General features: G+C 47.9%; 1 protein-coding gene across 1 annotated transcript in view; it reads left to right on the forward strand.

Annotated features, from left to right (window-relative positions):
• The first annotated feature begins 1,269 nt into the window (after positions 1 to 1,269).
• APCDD1 (APC down-regulated 1) overlaps positions 1,270 to 19,917 on the forward strand; it is a 34,292-nt gene continuing 15,644 nt past the window's right edge. The window contains exons 1-3 of the mRNA XM_058692717.1: positions 1,270 to 2,002; positions 14,736 to 14,919; positions 17,964 to 18,495. Of these exons, the coding sequence (XP_058548700.1) occupies positions 1,945 to 2,002; positions 14,736 to 14,919; positions 17,964 to 18,495 (774 nt within the window). The 5' untranslated portion in view covers positions 1,270 to 1,944. The remainder of the gene's footprint in view (positions 2,003 to 14,735; positions 14,920 to 17,963; positions 18,496 to 19,917) is intronic.

Raw genomic sequence — 19,917 nt, forward strand, 5'->3', positions numbered from 1 at the left:
GAAAAGAAGGGAAAAGTAGAAACTGTCAAATGTATTCTTATCTATTGTACTAAATTGTACGCCCATGCTAAGGTCCCACTAGTTTTGAAAGTCTAGAGCACAAGGAGTTGAATTGTTACATTGTTCAAAGGGGCAGAGAACTCTCTTGGGAAGTCAGGCATTCTTTTTAAGTGTTTTATTTATGAAAAACAGCAGCAGAGTCAAGAAACGGTCTCTTGATTCATCTGGTCCCGTGGCTGCTCCCTTATCCCAGTGTGAGGAGGAGGTGACATTTAGCCTAGGAGCCTGGTTAAACCTCCTGGGAGCTGCTGAATGGCCCGTGGAGGAGCTCCGCAGAGGAGGGACCTCCAGATAAATCAGGGAGCCCTGGCACATCAGCCCAGGGGAGCTGCCCTGTAGGCAAACAGCTTGTACCAGGGCTCTGGGGAATGAAGAAAGTGGAAGCCGTTCCTGCCTTTGGGTCTGTAAAATTGACCATACCCCCCAAAGGCCCACAGAACATAAATAAAATCAAGATTTGGGCTGGGAGAAAGGAGGAACCAGAAAACGGGCCTCCGTGCACTTTCTTGGAGATCGACAGCGAGTGTTTCTCAGAGATTTCTCCCGTGTTTCAACAAGTCATTTGCCTCCTGGAAGGCTGGCGGGAGGGGGGAGGGGGCGGGGGAAGCAAGGGCTCCTGCTGCCTACACCATTCGCTTCACAGGTTGGGGCTGTGACCGGGCTCCTTGCTCACCCGGTAGGACGGCCGGTTAAAGCGCACACTGCACCCCCCCCCCCCCCCCCCAGGGAGTAAGCACTGCAGCCTCGCCACCCTGAGCAATTTTCCAGAACTCACAACTCCTCTTTTTGCAGTAACCTCTTGTCTCTCCTCGTCTCCTTTCTCTCCTGCGCGCGGACACACACGCGTCCACACACACACACACACACCCCAATCGTTGCAAGTGGACTTTTCTCAGACCCCCACCCACCCTCGCCATGAGCCCCCTAGCTCTACAGCGCCCTCCCCGCCCCTTTTCGGAACAACTTTCAAAAGTGGTGCCTCCACCTCTGGGGAGGGAAGAGAAAGAGTCCAGAGTGCCCGGGGGGGGGGGGGGGGGCGGGAGGGGGGAGACGGAGAACGGGGGGAGGCCGGGACGGCGAAGGGCACCTCTTTCCTGGCCTGCGAGTGCGCGGAGGCCGAAGAGGAGGAGATGGAGGGGGAAAGGGGCGCTGAGCCCAGGGCGAGGAGAGGGGTCGCCGGCGGGAGGGAGGAGGCTAAGAAACGGGAGGGGAGAGGAAGGTGGAGGGGAGGCGGGGAGGCGGGAGGAGGCGGGAGGAGGCGAAGGGGCTGGAGAGGAGGACAAGGAGGAGGCTGGAGGGGGAAGCTGGAGAGGCGGTGCCCCACCCGCCCTTTCAAGTCTCCGCGCCCCCGGCCCCCGGCGGCGGCCCGGGAGGCGGTGGCGCGGCGTCGCCGCCCCGACTCCTCCCCCGGCCCCTCCCCCGTCCCGCGGCACCGCCGCCCCGCCGGCGGCGCTCGGGAAATATGAAGAGACGCTGCAGCTGCGGCGGCGGTGGCGGCCACTGCAGCTCGGAGCGGCGCGCGGCGGCAGAGGCGGCGGCGGCGGCCGGGACGGGACGCGGACGGCCCGGGAGCCTGAAGGCCGGGAGCGCGGACAGGGCCGGGCCGGGCGCGCGGGGCCCGACGGCGCCCAGGGAGCGCGCGCCCCGCAGCCCCCGCGCCGCGCCCCTGGGGCATGGGGCGCGCCGCGGCCGCCTGACGCGCGGGGCCTGGGCCGGCCGCCCGTGTCCCCGCGCCGCCGCGCTCGCCTCGCCGGGCGCCGCCGCCTCGTCGCGTCCTCCGGGCTGGAGGCGGGGGGACAGAGCGCGCGCGGCGCCGCGGCCGTTCCCGGGGAGCGGCGTCCCTGGCCGGCGGGCGGCTCGCGCGGTCCCGGAGGAGGACTGGAGATGTCCGGTCTGTGCCGCCTCCTGCTCGCGTACCTGTTCCCGGCCCTCCTGCTTCACGGTGAGTTCCTCCGTCGGCGCCGCGGAACCCGGGCGCAGCCGCTGCTCCCACCCCCACCCCCTGCCCGCCCCCCATCCCCGGGAGGGGGGCTCGCGGGTTCCCCGGCGGCGCCCGGAGCTAGTTTGCGGCTGGAGCTTGCTTTCTGGAAGGGTGCAGAGCTCACACACAGACACCTTTTAGCTCCTGAATGGATTGCTTCAAGTTCGAGGGAAAACTTTTACGCAGCCTGTTGGATTTTCAGAGTCCAGACTGTCATGAAATCGCAGGCTTGGCGATCCCGTCTCCAAAGTGTCACGGCGCCTGCCGGAGGGGCTCTTGATGTGGTCCAGGCTTTTGTGGGTCTGTAAAGCGAAACTGTGGTCGTTTAAGGGGGAAAAGCAGCCCGCGCGGGTTTCTCTGTGGCCTCAGAGAGGACTGGTGCCTCCCGAGGTGTGGCGATGGGGCTCTCTCCCAAGTGGACTGGGTGCAGTTCAAGGAGCAGGGGACACTTTCACGGCCACGGTGTAGTCATTAAAACCAGTCTGCTAAGGTTCTCCGGGACGGGACGCCTCATCTCCCGCATACTCTCGCTGGATGGTTTTGTTTCTGCGCTTCGTGTGCCACATTTTCTCAGGGGCTCCGGTAACCCCTTAGCCGGAGAACTCATCAGCGCTTTCAAAGAGTTCCAGGAATTGCCCTGAGAAAAATAAGGCAGATTTTGTGGTAGGTTGGTGTTGATGCTCGCTGCAGGCGGTGGCAGAACGCACTGTGCTGATTCAGAAATCCAGAGTGAACTTTCCGTAATGGTGGACACCTGACATTTCGGCAGAGCGTCAACGCCGTGGCCTCCACAACCCCTGCAGGGCAGATGAGCACCCTCGAGGACACTCTTGGGTTTCTGAGGATCTGCAGCTGGATGGAGCTTCAGAATGCATTGATGCATTGTTGCCAGCACTGAAGACCAAGCTGTGCCCCCCCTCCCCCCCCTCCCCCGGCCCCCCCAAGATCTAGGAAGGGAAGAGGGGGAGAATCTAGGGGCTAGAAGTGGCTCTTTTCTTTGTAGTAGGGCTTCAGGGCAGACAGCTCCAGCCCTGCAGCCCTGCTAAGGTGTCTGGTGGGGCCAGACCTGCCTGATTGCCAAGGTGTGTACCCCGAGCCCCAGTGATCCCAGACTTTAAAAGTCAGGATGGAAGGCTTGCAGTTCGAGGGCCGGGGAGAGAAGGTATAATTATAGGGTTGCACTCCTAGGCCCATCTGCTTAGAATTACAGAGCAGTTTTAATCTTTGGCTGAAACATGAAACAAATCAGAGCCAATGAACAGATCAAACAGCAGCTGCCACACACACCAGGGGGGAAAAAAGGGTGAGAGAGATGAAACAGACAAAATTGTCCCCTTAAAAAAATCTGTTGTAATATCTGTGAGCAAAAATGGCAGTGTGGTCAAATGACTTTTGAAATGAGAAATTACTTGAGAGTTTGGCATAAACAGAATTTTTTCGCATAAGCTCATTGCCTTTTGCACTACAAAAGTGGTCCTCAGATGTGCAGTGTGGACCGTCTCATTCCCAACTTTCTCTCTCTCTTTTCAGAGGTGGGGGTTGTAATTACGGCCCCACCAGTCCAAGCTGGGATAGTAACTAATAGTTCGTAATAAGAGCCCAAGTATATCCTTAGTGAGTATAGCCCCTAATCTCCAAACTTGAGTCCGTGTTGGCCTGAACGTCTTGGAATGAGCGATTTACCCAGACCCGGTGGTGCTGGGGAGAGAACCTTGTGGTGGGAGGGAGGAAGGAAGGGGCCAGTCTGCACTGTAACCCGAGGAAGGGGGAGGGGGGCAGACCCCGTGCTTGTGTGCACGTGTGTGCCTGTGTGACGAAGAGGATGTAAGATAAAAAAGGAGTTTGCAAAGTTTAATTGGATGACATTGATACCCTGCAAAAAGCTATCCAATTTCAAAGTGAATCTGCAATGGCAAAATTATTAACACTGAAGTTGCTCAAAGATCAACTTAGATCCTGCAGGGAGTGTTGGACCCTAGCACAAAAAATAAACAGATGGAATAGTTGTGCAATGCATGAATCCTTGGGATTTAAGAAGGGCTTGTCATAATTCGTTAGGATAGTGTAAAGCACCAAGAAGGAATGGAGTATGCTCCCTCTCCCCTTTTTCTTCCTGATTCTACCCGATGGAAGTAATTTTAACAGAAAATGGGTGTTAATCAACTTAATCCAGGAGAATGCCTTGATGAATGTGTCCTATTCTATAGTGAGGGGTTTTACAAGCATTTACAAATTTGGCAGTGACAGATGAACTTGATCATATATTTTAATAGTTATGAGTCTGAAGATTACCTGAGATCTCTTTAGAATGGCTTCATGATTTTTTTCCCTCGATACCTAGGCATTTTATTTTGCTAACCGTAGGACATTATTTGTCTATTCATGGTAACTATTAGTAGGTAAAAACACATTTTCTAGAGTTATGAGTGTATTTGTGACCAACTTTAATAAATGTAGTTTCAGACATTTATAGATTGTTACACCTGCAAGTCACATTAATGAGATTTAAAAGGGCACAGGGCCTTCATGAAGATTCTGCGTGAGGATGCTGTAGAAACTATGATGTTTGGCCTCCAGTCTTTGTTCAGTTTGTTGGTTACTTTTATTTCAACTCATTGCAAGTCATAAATCACCCCCGGCTCCTATTGGTGAGTAAGTTAGGCTCCAGCTAGACTCGAGCCTGTTGTTTGTTTTTGCTGTTTTGTAAAGCTGTAAATGTAGTGCAAAACTCAAGTTCGAAATTTGATGGAATAAAAGTATACATGTCAGTTTTACTTTCTTCTCCTTCAGCTTCTGAAAACAATTGCATTTCTTAATCCAAAAAAAACCTATTGAATGTCACGGAAGAATGCAGCTGGAAGATGTCCATTATCACTGTTTTCTTTGCTTAGATGAAAAGCCACAAAAATCATTCGGCTCCAGAAACACAGATTAGCATGAGGTATTCCAGAATAAGTGGTGCTTTAATGCGCAGCAAAGTGCTGACTCTCTTTGCTAATGGAAACCTTTGATTTTAAGTTTTGGAACTGATGCTGGGGGAGATGTTCTATTCCCCAGAGCTGTTTACTTGTTCAGAATTCATTGACTTTTTTGAAAGGTGAAGGCACTTTTGAGCCATTCCCTTTCATTCAAGCATATGCTAGCAAAACTTGAAACACACACACACACACACACACACAAAACGTGTAGATTTCCAAATGATACCTTCACCAACAAAATCTAAGGAAACCCTTAACTAGGGTAAGATAGGAATCTTTGAAATACCATTTTTCTGAAGACCGGTTTTGTAACCAAGAAAACATTGTGTTTCCTGCGCCCTTTCCCTGTTGGTCATAAAATGAAATCTTGAAAAGAAATATGACTCACTGGTACATAACAGGGAGCAAGGGTCTTAGATGTTAAATATTCTCTTGTGAAATAAATGGACTTGCTTCAAACATGTGGCCAGGCAGATCTATAATAGCCACATTTATTCTTTTTTCTCCCCAAATGAGAAGAGAATCGAACATTAAGTGGATGATATGACTGTGTAATTATATACTGCTTAGGGACAGACTGATGACAACTTGATGTAATCAATTAAAGTGGAGCATAGAACGTTTAAGACTAGAAACATAAAAAGAGATGTTAGTGATTGTATACATCTGCTGACAGCTAACACAGGAGGACATGTCTTCTGTAGAGTCTCGTGTATGTAGTTGAAGCACAGAACCTGCCACTGTCATCCACGCACAGCTTCTTGCTGTGTTAAGATTTTGTGTGTATAGATCCTTGTTTCCTTCTAATGCGGGAATAGAATTTTTCAGGAAAGTCACATGATAGGTATCTAGGTCAGAGAAATGATACAGTGCCACCCTAAAATCATTAAGAGTATTCTGTTCTGTGAGAGTTGTCCCGTTTCGTTCAGCTAACCACTCGTTCAGGAGGTACGTTTATGAGGTCCTACTCTGGGCCAAGAGGCCCTGCATGCTAGGGACAGGAGCTGTGAGGAGACGCACACTGCCTTTCCTGCAGAGCCCCAAAGAATATCGAAGGGCGAGGAAACAAAAGCAGAGCTGGGAGCGTGGCAGGCTCTAGATGACTGCAGTATTTTCCCTGCTGAGAATCGCCCCAAACCACGCCAAACATACACGTACCACGTGCACACCACGCACACACTCCATGCGCACGCACCACACGTGCACGCACATGCACACGACCGAGCTGAAGAGTACGGGTGTGGCAGCAGCAGTCAGTTTCAGAGGCAACATGCAAATTTCGCAGTCTGTGGCTCCAGTTCAACCTCAGTGTCTAGCCTGGGGACTGTGGCATTAGAAGAAAAGGACATCGAAAATTACCTCCTTTGCAACGACAGCTGAATGGAGCCAGGAATTTGAAATCTTGACTTTATTATAATATAATATCCTTTAGATAAAAAGGCTTAAAGATTGGCAAAGCAGCTCTTTTAGCTTTTGTCTCAAAAAACAATCTGGGATAAGAGTTTGGTAGGCACAGCTACCCACACGGTCATAAAATCCAGTTTGTCTGCAATGCGTGCGTGCTTTTATTCCAGCACATGGAAAACTGTGCTGGGGCTTATCTAGCAGAATCCAGGGTAAAGCATACATTTACAGTAATGACTGCTTATATAATTGGGCTGGGCAATTTCATGGCCAAGTAATTACCTTCATTTAATCTAATCAGTCACATTTTATCTGCTTTGGGTTTTTACATATCACACCAGTTCTAACTTGAGAATACTTTCTCATTCTGGTTATCCAAGTAATATATGTCACGTTATTGAAAACAGGAGCATGTGAAATGAGCAAGAAAAGAATCGCTCAAAACCCTCTACCCAGAGACAACCATTGTTAATATTTTCACATTATGCTTATTTAGCTCTTGAAATTTTTTTGAAGCATTCAACCACATATTCTAAAGACTGACCTGATCAAAGATTGGTTCAGTCCCAGTGTGCTGGAAAATTGTTTCCTTCCCCACTAATTTTGCATTTTACGACACATAAAGCAGTTTGGAGCTTTTGGTTCTCAATCTAGATAGGTGAAAAACTCTGGAATATATCTAGAAAATTCAAAAATTTTAATATGTTACTGAAAAGTTGGCAATTTGGACTTGGGGTATACCTACCTTTCCTTTCATTTATAAACAATGTCCCATGCTTGAGAGAGAACCTCACAGGTAGTAGGCACTCAGCTACTTGGTGAATGAATGAATATTGACTTTGAAAACGCAAGTAGCCCCTGCTTCCTCCCCAAACCCCCACCCTTCACTCTTCTGTTTGGTCCCTGTCCCTGGATTGGCTTGCTTCCTGACAACACCGTGGGTTTAGGAACAAGGTTTGCCATGGATGACTGTAGGAGAGGTACTATATTCATTCCCTCTGAAAACTATGCCAAGAACTGCTTTCTGAATGCATAATCTGGTGAATTCGGTGGTATAAACAGTCACCTGGTCCCATATGCTTTGTATTTAGGGTGTAAATCTCTGTGTAAGTGGTCAACCCTATGCTTCATTTTGGGAAATCTATGGGTTTTTTTTATTGATATCATTGAGAGTTATCAGCCTCTGAACAGTAGACTGTTACAATTATGATAGTGGTTAAGGTCATTCTACAGTCATTTTGGATTACTAGTATAGAATGATTTTTTTCCCTGGGAGTAAATCATTTGTGTGTGTGCATGTGTGCGCACACACACACACAGGCACACACGTGAATAAACCCTCCAGAGCTCCAGGGTCTCATTTAGTTCTCTAGAAATGGTAATCTGTAGAATTATATCCTAAAACCTTCAGGAATTAATTTTTTTTTCAATAGATGAATAATTTCCTTCCAGAATCTACTTTTTCCCCCCACACTCACTTGAAAGAAGTACGCATTTGTCATCATAATTTTATCTGAGCCCAGGCCAGGGAACCCCCCCCCCCCCCCCCCCCCCCAATGCTGGAGACCATTTTACGGTGAAGTCATTTTCCTGATTTGGACCTCTGCCGGACAGGGCACGATGCTGTGGAGAGCTTCCAGTTTAGTTGGTGTCGCAGACTGGCAATCTATATAACCCTTCGACTTTAGTTATTATTACCATTACTATAATTTTTACTTTTAAATAGATAAAAGGCACATATTACATGACCCACCCAAAGCTGCCTTTGGGACTGAATTCACAGTCACTTTCTTATTGTAGGGGTGTTGGTTTTTAATCCTTTGAGATGCTCTTTCCCTTGGATTCATTTGCAGCAAAAATCTTAATAAATGAGAACCCAATGAGCTAGTCTTCTCAATTAGCCAAAATGTCTAGAATCCTCAGTTAACCAAATTGTTGATGTTACTTGCACCCGCATTCCCACACACAGACTTTGTCACTCTTGTCTTATTAAAAAAAATGAAGGAAAAAAAAATTTTCATGGCTTAAACAGAGTTATTACCTGTTCACCCCAGTATCTCTGTATCCAAAGTACCATCCTACAAGGACTGATGTTCCTAGTAATGACCTTGAGCCACTTTGAGAACCTAAATCATCAAAGAAAGACCGTAAATGTCAACTGCGTTCAACACACAATGGCAGAATTTTCAACAACTAGATATTGTGATTAGTCAACACTTCCAGTTACATAGGTAATCCAATTAAGTGGAGGTTTTAAAAAGTTATTATATATAACAAGCGCGTTTAGTATAAATAATAGGAATACTCAGACAGGAACCATTATGATAGTCACCATCCTTGATTACTACACTGCTAAGTACCAGGATGATGGCTTTACACAATTTAAAATTAAAGTAGGACATAGAAATATTTTGCACAAGTTTTATTTCCGATGTAGTGCTAAATTAGTATAGGTTCCTGTTTTCCTTTCTCCCTTCCTCCATTCCTCCCCCCACCTTTCCTTTCTTTGACTATAACTTCTCATATACCTTCTCTACAACACGCAAGAGATGGCCAGTACAAAAAACTCCCAAGACTACAAAAGAGATTTACTGCTATTTGTCCAGAGTGGTTCCCTTCTCATATATTCAGGCAAAAATGATACACTGAACCAGACGATACACTGACCCATAGTAGAAGCTTCATAACGGATCTTCCTCTTTCCTGTCTGTTGCCCATCCCTCCGAAAATGGGAAAAGTGATCTTCAATTGGAATTCTTATTGTGCTGTGACATAGCTTAAAGTGTTTTGATGGTTTCTCTTCACCTTTCCAGTGAAATGCACACTCAATATGGCCGTGACACTCTTGATCACGGCCCTGCCTCTCTGCTCTTCTGTCATGGGCCGCCCTCTGGTCCCCCCTCCCTGAGTCTATCCCCAGTTCCTCCTATGTGATCCCCTCCTGTCCACCTCTTTATGTTTGGATATGCTGCATACTCTGCCTAGACCACTTTGGTTCAGTGTTCGAGACATGGCTGCCCCTCCATGAACCCTCCAAGGATGAATGTAGAGCCTGCTCTCTCTGTCCTTATAAGGCCCTCTACAAGCCCACTCGGGGTCTGGTTTCTGGCCCAACTGAGACTCCCTCAGGGCATAATGTGTGTAGCTTCGGTGCCTAGAACAGAGTCTGGCCCTTCAGAACCATTCTGATGGTTTCTCATTCTGATGAATGAGTTACTAGTTTCAGTCCCAAATGGGAGTTGACATACTCTGAGCAATACAATGAACAAAGGGGCCCCTGGGTTAGTAAGGCTGGTCTCCTTGGAGGGCACACCATGGCTGAAACAGAGGAGGAAGTCTTGGGGGATAAGGAGAGCTATTATACCTGACCTCTATTGCAGCTAGACTTGGTGCTTCTAATGGCCTTTTAATTCTAAGCCAATTAATAGAAGTAGCACTCATGAGAAGGCCTCCCAGAGTTTCCACACCAGACAAAACGAGTAAACGTTGGAGACCACTGTTGGCAGTTGACTGCAGACCGAAGAGTTTCTCCTACCGTACAGCAGGTCCTACTTTCACGTGACCCATTTATTTTTTTAATGTTTATTTATTTTTGAGACAGAGAGAGACAGAGCATGAATGAGGGAGGGGCAGAGAGAGAGGGAGACACAGAATCTGAAGCAGGCTCCAGGCTCTGAGCTGTCAGCCCAGAGCCCGACGTGGGGCTCGAACTCACGGAGTGTGAGATCATGACCTGAGCCAAAGTCGGACGCTTAACCGACTGAGCCACCCAGGTGCCCCTCATGTGACCCATTTAATTTTGCTCCTTCGTGGTAACCAAGGTGGTGGGTACTTCAAAGGGCAAAGATAGAAAGGGAACAAATCCCATTTTTTCTACGCTAAAAGTATAGCATCAGCCACGAGTGCAAACCCTAACTCACTGTGTGCTGAGGAGCTGTGCTAACTGGAGAGTTCTTCTCCATCTGGCTGCTCACACTACCACTCTCCTCCCCTGACAGCCTTGCTGGGTCTGTGAGCTTTACTCGTTGTCTGATGAGAGCGATGGCCAAGTGGAGATATGTCTCTAGAAACCCAAGTGATGTAATGATCTTTTGCCTGCTTTCAAATGGTTTGTGTGTTGGCGGTTCTGGGGTTTTATTTCTTCCACCCTCGGTTAGAAAGCATCACTGTAGGCTCCCTTCCTGTGTGACTGGCCTTATGAACGATCCATGCAAATCCTGACCACCATTCCCTCTTCCTCTGCCTTTGAACTCCCAGCTTCCTTCCCAGAGCCCTCCTTCATCATCTCCACCCTTGTTCTTTGACATCCAGGCCAATGAGTCCTTAAGAGCCTCAAGGTCAGAAAAACTTATCTTCATTCTTGGTCATGCTTCCAGCTCCTGAAATATACAAAGTAAGAGTGAATAGGTATTTGTTAAACTGAGTAGAACTCGTCAACAACCACAGAGCCCGGTGCTTTGGGTCCCACCTTCTTCTGCATCAGGGTCACCAGTTAACTTTGCTGGGGAGCCCCGTGTCATTCTCAGAGCCCAGAGGGGCCTGGCTCTGGATGACTTTTCCCATTATTTTAGCTGTTCTATTAGTTAGAATGGACTTTTTGAGGGCAGTCTAAGAGCCTAATCGTTATTTAAAATAATAACACATTTAATGAGAACTATGTGCCTGTGCTAAGGAAGACAGTCTCAGATAATCCTGAGACCAGCCCTAAGAGATGGGTAATGTTATCCCCTTTTTACAGATGAGTACACAGAAGCTTGGCCAGGTTAAGTCATTTGTTTAAGGTCACAGTGCTAATGGTGTGTTTCATCAATTGTAAGAAACACATTTTCTTCCCATTTTAAGATCTCTGCAGTGGATACGCATCTTATGGTCGATGGGGGTTCTAGTCCCTGTTAGCCTGCCGGGAGCAGTCAGGGGGTGATACGGCCTTTGCCTCTGTGAACCTGGACATAGTAGCACACACTGTCATCCCATCACTTCCCTTGTGTGTGTCCTTGTGACTCCATGTCTATGGATTAGTTGCAGACAGGTTGGTTTTGAAAGTAGAGTAAACATTTGACCCCCGCATGCTTGGTTGCTTTCTCCATAACTTACTGATAAATTACACTCTTTGAGCTGAAAAGAAAAACCACTGAAAATTGGAGTGGCCTCATAATAGAGCAGCAGAGCGTTAGTGTGACATCAATGAGGCAAATACTTATCACTGGAAGAATAACTGCAATTCTATATTTTCTCATGTTAGCAGTGATCAATTACCTGGAAAGGAAGATACCCACAAAACGGTGTGGCTGTGTTTGTTGTTTTGTTGTTGAGATCCTTGCAAAGCAAACATATTGCCTGTCACGTGTGAAGCATTGCAGCCGGAGGCAAGAGACATTGTCAAATCTCTTGGAACAGATAAAAGCAATGTCAGAGTAGCAAATGCTACTCTGATTCAGAGTATCTCGGGACTGTAGTTCAGGCATTGTGTCCTCATTTAAATGCAAGTGTTTTGTCACTAGTAGTAAAATAATGATGCATCTTAACAATCCTTGACGTCTTAGATTCAGAGAAATCCTTTAAGTGGCAGATCCAGTTTCAAACTCACGCAGCCTAGCTCCAGATATTTCGCCCATACCCACTATCCTCCCGGCTTTCATCATCTTTACAGGAAAACAGTTGCGGGGTATAAAGGGGCTTACAAATTGAATTTTAGAACATAGCTTGGTTGATAGCGAGCTGATGGTTCTTTACTAAATGCTTAGTGTCTCATTTAAAGCAGAGCCTTCCCCAACTCCCACTGCTTTGTAACTTGAATTAACATTGTAATTGATCACACAGTCCATTGACCTACCAGAGACAGCAAGCTGTACTGTCTTTCATTTCTTGATTGCCTAACAGGGAATCCAGGAAATGCTTCCCATCATCAGGATAATTACAGCTCTTGGGATTGGTGGGAGGTATAGTCCATAGTACCCCTTCTCCCTCCTCTAGTTCAAAGCCAACTGACAGATCAACAGAGGTCTCAGACAGATGAAGACATGAAAACATGAGGATTGTGATAAAAATCAGAAAATACCGTATAGATGATGGCCAGGATAGGATTGCTAACAGTTCACCCCTGAAGTTTTCAGACTTTCCACCTGGCCTAGTGCCACAGTCAAACATCGGAAGGGGTGGGGTCCTTACTACGTGGCGAGTGTGGGAGCTGATCAAGATACACGAGCAGTTGACTCTTGAACAACACAGGTTTGAACTGAGTGGGTCCACTTACATGTGGACTATTTTTTTTTCAATAAAGACACTACAGTGATATAAATTTATTTTCTCTTATGATTTTCTTGATAACATTTTATTTTCTCTAGATTACCTTATTGTAAGAATACAGTACATAAAACATATAACATGTTGTTCAAGGGTGAACTATATTTTGAAAACAGGCCAGTTTGTCAAAGAAAGAGAAAAGTGGCGTGGTCACACACACTTGTTTCCTTCTCCATCCTGCACCGGGCTTCACTGGGGAAGGGTGAATGAGGGAGGCAGAAAGGGTACCGAGAAATGCCACTCTTCCTTCCTCCCTGGAAGCAGGGGCCACGGGAAAGAAGGTCCTCATGGAACAGCCACGAGCATCGACACTGCCCAACGTGGATTTCGGATTTGAGTGTTTCTCTCATTCTGGCTGGGGTCCCAATCACCTGGCTGGGGTCCCAATCACCTGGCTGGGCGACACGGGGCTGGTGGTGAGGTTGCATGCCATTTGAACACAGCACCATCATCTCGTTTTAGAATCTTTTTTCACACTTATCATTTAGTTGAATTGTACCCATAGGTGTCTCTGCCTCGTTCCCTGTTCGCTTCATTTAAGATACATAAGAATAATCCCTGCTCTAGCCCACGGCCAACATGTTGCTCAGAGGAAAGCCCCAGACTTCCCACGTGGAGACTGCTGTCTTCTCAGTACCAAGGACTTTCCACAAAGGATTCGTTCAGCCCTCTGAATCATGGCAAATATCTGAAAATCTGAATATTTTACAAATATCTGAATGTTATCAACCTGTAGGTCTGAGTTTCCCCAGTAGATTTCATCATGTTGCTGTAAGTCACCATATTCTGGGTCTAACGTTTCATTTTTAAATTAAATTAAATTTTCTCTTGTAAGCCATGGTTTCTCTATGAAGTTATTAAGGTGTTGATTAAAAAATATATGATTGCCCCCTCATAGGTAGCATTCTAACAGATGCATTTTATTTATTTCGTGTATATTTCTATTTTGTTTTTATACATTTGTCTAACTGGTGTTTTGCGGGGGGTGGGGGGGGTGGGGTTGCTAACAAGGTGCTGAGTACTTAGTAGGTCCACGATGAGGTCGTATTAATGTGTTAATTACTTCAGGAGTGAATCTCAAAACAATGGGTTTTCAGATTATAACTTCATTTGCCAGCATGGCTTTATTCTGAACGTGGGGCTGGTGGCTATTTTGCATGGTTAAGTGTCCGGCAACATAAACCACTTATACTAAAGACAAACTTAGTCCTAATATCCCTTTACCCGTGGGAAATAAAAATGTACAGTCTTCTTGTAGTTATTCCTATTAGAACCCTGTATTGTCATCGACTTTGTGGGTGTGAAGAGTTGGAGTGGGAATGTAACTGGGGGAAAGTGTCCCACACTTCCCCAGTGTAGGGCGGGTAATATGACTTATACCCTACTGATGGGCAGCCCGTGGAGGGTGTCCATCCAGAGACAGAGCCAGAGGATGGAAGGCTTGGTGGGAACAGCTGGGAGCCAAGCCAGGGAGCACATGTCAGATGGGAGTCCATCCGAGTTGTTCCTGGGCCTTTCTCCCCTCCATCACAATTCCCTTTCCCTTTCCACTGAGGCTGATCTCCACAGTCTTCCCCCTCCTCCCCTAAATGTGTCCCTGCACGACCCCTTTCTTACTCCTCCCTTGGGACATATTCCTTTCTCTCTTCAGTCCCTGTTACGTTCATTTGCCTGCACTGTAAGCTGCTCGTTTGGATGCACGACCTTATTTGCTGCTTCACAGATGCACGGATTTGAGCTCAGGCTTTGCCAGGAACTAGCCAAGAGACCTCCCGCGAGTCCGTGTTGTCTCCATGGGCCTCGGCTTTCCCACCTGGGAAACGGTCTCCAGGGACACCTCTGCCTTTGAGATGTGAACTCCACGAGAACAGAGACAGTGATAAGCATGGCGGGGTAGGAGTGTGTTTCCCACTTGCAGTGATTTCCGGCCAAGGAGCAGTTCCTCAGCCTGACTCCTTCCTGTCTGCTGCAAGCTCTCCTTTCAGCGAACTTCCACTTTTCTCTTTCAGGGCTGGGAGAGGGTTCTGCCCTCCTTCATCCTGACAGCAGATCCCATCCCAGATCCTTAGAGAAAAGTGCCTGGAGGGCTTTCAAGGAATCACAGTGCCATCACATGCTCAAACATCTCCACAATGGCGCCAGGATCACTGTGCAGATGCCACCAGCGATCGAGGGCCACTGGGTGTCCACTGGGTAAGAGGGCCAGGGCTGGACCGGGCCAGGGAGGGACCAGAGAGCACAATGTCTTTGGAAGGCCTTTCTTAGGGTTTCTCAGATGCACAGAGACTCTCTCCTATCTGCAATGGTGTAGGTGTTATCTAAGTTCTAACTAAAAGCCAAGCAACACTTTGAAACTCTGGTTGGTAAAGAAACAGAGCTAAGTACTGTAGAAATCTTAGCTAAAGCAGAGATGTACCACTGTTAACCAAGGGGTGTGAGTGAATGGGTCCTTGTTTACCGAAGTCTGTGGGACCACTCGTGTATGAAAAGAAACCATTAGCAAGTGAAATTAGGAGTCTGTGTTTCACCAACCCTGAAACATGACTTGCCAAGGTTCTGATGGTCTAAATATTCTAGCCATATTCTGGTAATTTAATATACGGCTTCAGGGTTCTAAGAGTACGTGAAAAAGTACTCAGGCTACCTCTACTAGCCAGGGCGTATATCTTGGACTCTTTTCCAGGTTGCAGAGCTGAGATTTATCCCAGTTTGAGCTCTGGCTTATCTTCCATTAGAGCTTTTAAAAATAGCCTAGAGGCAGACCTGCAGTTTTTCCCCTACCCATTAAATTGTTGAGAATTAACAAGGCTCACTCTGGGATCTAATCACTTCTCCCTTGCAGCCTCCAGGTACCTTGGGGAGGGATCAAATGCACACAGAGAAGACAAAAAAGGAATTTTATAAGATGATGAAGACCCAGAGGTTTTATTTTTTTCTAAAGATGGGGTTTCTTAAAATAAGGAGATGGTAAATATTTGCACAGCCTGAATGCGATGTGCTTTTAATAATTTATCATTTTATTCAAAACAATATTTATTGATTGCATAACTATTTACTGTGTGCCAAGTACTGTTCTAGATTTTGTGTACATAGCAGTGAACAAAACAAGACATGGTCCCTGTCTTCAGGAATTTTTCAAATAAACATACAAAGAAGTGCTATGAAGAGGGAAAAAAACAACAGGTGCTAAAGGGGAATACCAGGGACCTTATTTTAGGATGGGGGTGGGGTCAGGAAAGGCTACCGAAGAAGGAGAGGACACTTGAGCTGGGATGTTGTTAGCTGTGCAAAGACCCGGGGAAGAGCTTTCCATCTGGAAGAACTAGCAAAGGCTGGGTTGGAGAAACAACTGACCCAGAATCCTTGTAGCTGAGGTGCAGTAAACCTGGGTGTCTGATCTGGGGAGAACAGCTCCAGAGGAGGCTCCTGAGGCGGGCAAGGCCAGCCAGAGCACGTCTGTCCGAACTGGACTTACCATCCAAGAGGAGAACTGGAAGGTCTTTGACGAGTTTGCAGCAAAGACCATGCTTTCATACGGGCACCCTGGCTGAGTGGTAGAAAAGTGATGTGAGGGTGACCAATTAAAAGACTCAGCAGGTGCATCTAGCGGTGAGGAGGCCTAGGTGAGGGAGGTGGTGGGTCCGTGGAGTGTGGAGGACTTGAGATGCTCAGAGCGCCGAGCTCTGGGGCCCCCCGAGGCACACCACCACCAGTGCCCAGATGAGCAGTTAAACTGCATTAACCACTCACGCCAAAGGGAGCCTCCTTCCTAGCAGGGAGGAGCCTTACGACTGTCTCCTTCCAAGCCTTCTCTGCAGACTCTGCCGAGTTCCTCTGAGTGCCTTCTGTGCATGCACCCTCATCGGACGTTCACTGACCGCCCTCCCCAGAGGGAGGTGCCCGCTTGGAGTAATGTTTACCTCTCTCCAGTGTGTGAGCTGAAAAAAAGGAAATGTTAGCAATTTTGAGAAGCACCGGCCTTTGAGGTTTCAGCCCCACTGCTTGATTTAGCGATGCTGGATCTGCTCAAACCAAAATTATTATAAATAATATATAGTAAATACTATAGATATAACATGATATATGATATATTGTGTATCACATTGAGTTCTGATATTACATTGTGTGTATATATATATGAAAAAATACGTGTGTGTGTATATATATATATATATATATATATATATATATATATATATATACATACATATCACAGATTGGAGCAGATTTATAAGGTCAAAACTGATGACATGTAAGTCATGATATAACTGAGAGTGGGATCTAGCAGAGGGTTACAGAGGACGGAGTCTTTGGCTCTTTGGCCGATGTGTTGAAGAAACTCTCCAGCATTTCTCTGGTGCGGGCTGTGCTGCAGAGACAGGAGCTGGCCACAGGTACAGCGGTGATCCGTTCCTGTGAGCCATTTGTGCCCTGTAGACCTCATCCAAGTATTTCTGGCCTAGGAATCCAGCATTTATCTAAAGCCACAGCATAAAACCATTTTGTCATTGTCATTTTGTCAGCACAGACGAAAGGAACCCTTATATCTGTTGTTATGTTAGCTTTGCTTTTTCACTAATGGACCCTTTGTTTTTCCAGGAGAGGGAAAATTAATTTTCACTAGATGGGAGGGTGAGTGTGCAAGTGCCTCTAAGTGACTTCTCCCCAGACTGGATTCCATTTCAGGATGACAGACATCCAGCACCTGCCTGCTCTAGACAAGGTCCATAAAAGGGAATTGTTCAGGAAATCAACTGTTTTTGCACGAGCATAAGGATACTTCCTTCATAGGCCAGCACTATACTCTTCCCTCGTCCCACCAGAAAGGAAGACACTTCTCTGCAGTCAGGCCCCCAGGTGGAAGTGAGGCTGGCAGGATTGGGCTCTCCTGGCTTGTTCATAAAATGAATGAAAGAATGTGGTGTAGAGAGATTAGGAACACAGACCTGCAGCCAGACTGCCTGGATTCCTGGTCTGCTCCTGCTACTGGCTGGTTTTGGAGCCTGGGGCACATTCCCTAATCTCTTGTGCCTTGGTTTCCCCAGCTGTAAAATGGAAACAGTACTACTTTACTCAGAGGTTGTTGTGAGAATTCAATGAATTGGTGTCTCTGAAGGCAGAGAGTAATGTCCGGCCGAGTAAACGTTTATCATGACCATGATTTCTTGACAGGGTAACGAATCTGTTCCGCATGCCTTTGGGTTTTAAAATGCCTTCCTTCCCCTTTTCTCCTCCAGCTGTGAAGTGAGGTCGGGCCCAGAGTTCATCACAAGGTCCTACAGATTCTACCACAACAACACCTTCAAGGCCTACCAGTTCTATTATGGCGGCAACAGGTGCACGAGCCCCACCTACACCCTCGTCATCCGGGGCAAGGTCCGCCTGCGCCAGGCCTCCTGGATCATCCGCGGGGGCACTGAGGCTGACTACCAGCTGCACAATGTGCAGGTCGTCTGCCACACGGAGGCCGTTGCCGAGAGGCTCAGCCAGCTGGTGAACCGCACGTGCCCCGGCTTCGTGCCCGCCGGGGGCCCCTGGGTGCAGGACGTGCCCTACGACCTGTGGCGAGAAGAGAATGGCTGCGAGTGCACCAAGGCCGTGAACTTTGCCATGCACGAGCTGCAGCTCATCCGCGTGGAGAAGCAGTACCTCCAGCACAACCTGGACCGCCTGGTGGAGGAGCTCTTCCTCGGGGACATCCACACCGACGCCTCGCAGAGGATGTTCTATCGGCCGTCCAGTTACCAGCCCCCGCTGCAGAATGCCAAGGTACCCTGCAGCTGACCGCCCTCCCGGCCTGCGGGCTGTTTGTTCTTTATTAAGTAAGATGAGTGGCCCGCGGGGAGACGTGTCAGTGGGGCCCAAAGAGCCCCATGAGAGGAAGCACCCGGCGTCATGGGGGAGATGTGGAGGGCTGCACGGGGAGGCACGCGCAGCAGAAGCAGGAGGCCTGGCTGGGCCACCACCTTGCTCTGCGGCCAGGGGCTGCGGTTTTCCTGTTGACATGGGTGGTGGTAGCGGGGTTGTTGGTGTGCTAGGGGTTCCTGGGGTGGTTATTCTAGAAGATCCATAAGGCTCTGTTTAGCTCTAACCCTCCAGGAATATCTTCTTTGATTCTAAGAGGAAAGCATAAAGGGAATTCGAAGATGTTATAACCACACTTGGGAGGGACAACGACAGCAATGATCCCAGCCCTGGAGGAGGCGGAGGGGTGCCTGAGGGAAAGCGACAGGGCTCTTGTAAGGCTGTGGTCTTACACCCACCCACGTTACTGCTGTCAGTCTTCACAACGACCCCTTGAGGCAGATGTCGCCACCCTATTGGGCTGAAGGGAGAGGCAGCAGAGATTCAAGGGGTTTTCTTTTGCCCCAGGTCACCCAGTTAGGGAGGTTCTGCACTGGAACTTGAACCCAGCCCTCTTTCTCCAGACCCCACATTCTTTCCATTCGACTAAGTGAAATGTAAAGTCACTGTAATCACCAGGGAGGACGGAGGGGGGCAGGAAACAATTAAAACCTTATAATGTTCTTTTCTTGAATGATAGTCCAGTAATTATATTTGGAATTCACAAAGCATTTCCTTCCCATGGGCTCAGAATCCGTGTCAGCCTGTAACACGATCGTTTCCACTGCAGAAGTTGGGGAAGCTCTAGACAGGGAGGGGGTGCGGAGAGGGTGCCAGGGGAGATTTCTCCAGTGCTCCCCTGCATCAGATTGGCTTCTGTGGAATCTTCTCTAGAACAATGATTTTCTAAATGAGGGGCCCCATTTGACTTCTGTTTGACAGTTTACTCATTATTTTTCATCTTTTTTTTTTTTCTTAGTCCTTTGAGTTCATTTATGACTGGTAGAGATATCCCAGAGTACTTTCCCTGCCAAAGACCACTTGGTGTTATCTTCTATTTATCTGTGTTATTGTGAGCTCCTGTAATGAAAGTCGCCTTTATTATAATTGTGGGAAATCTGCTGAGGAAGCCCACTTGGCGGAGGCTGCTTCCTCTAGATGCGTCTCACCAGGGACTGTCCCCACGTGTGAGGTGAAGCCAGACGGAGGGCCCAGGGCCCCAGACCCAGCGTTCCCTGGGCTCACAGCTTGACTGTGTCCTGCCATAAGGTGCCAGATGCACTGAGGAGGAAGAAGTGAGTTAGGGCAGTGAGGGAGAGGGTGGCCTTTCCTGCCTGCCTTCGTCCC

Source organism: Neofelis nebulosa, chromosome 11 (assembly GCF_028018385.1).
Source record: "Neofelis nebulosa isolate mNeoNeb1 chromosome 11, mNeoNeb1.pri, whole genome shotgun sequence".
Lineage (NCBI taxonomy): Eukaryota > Metazoa > Chordata > Mammalia > Carnivora > Felidae > Neofelis > Neofelis nebulosa.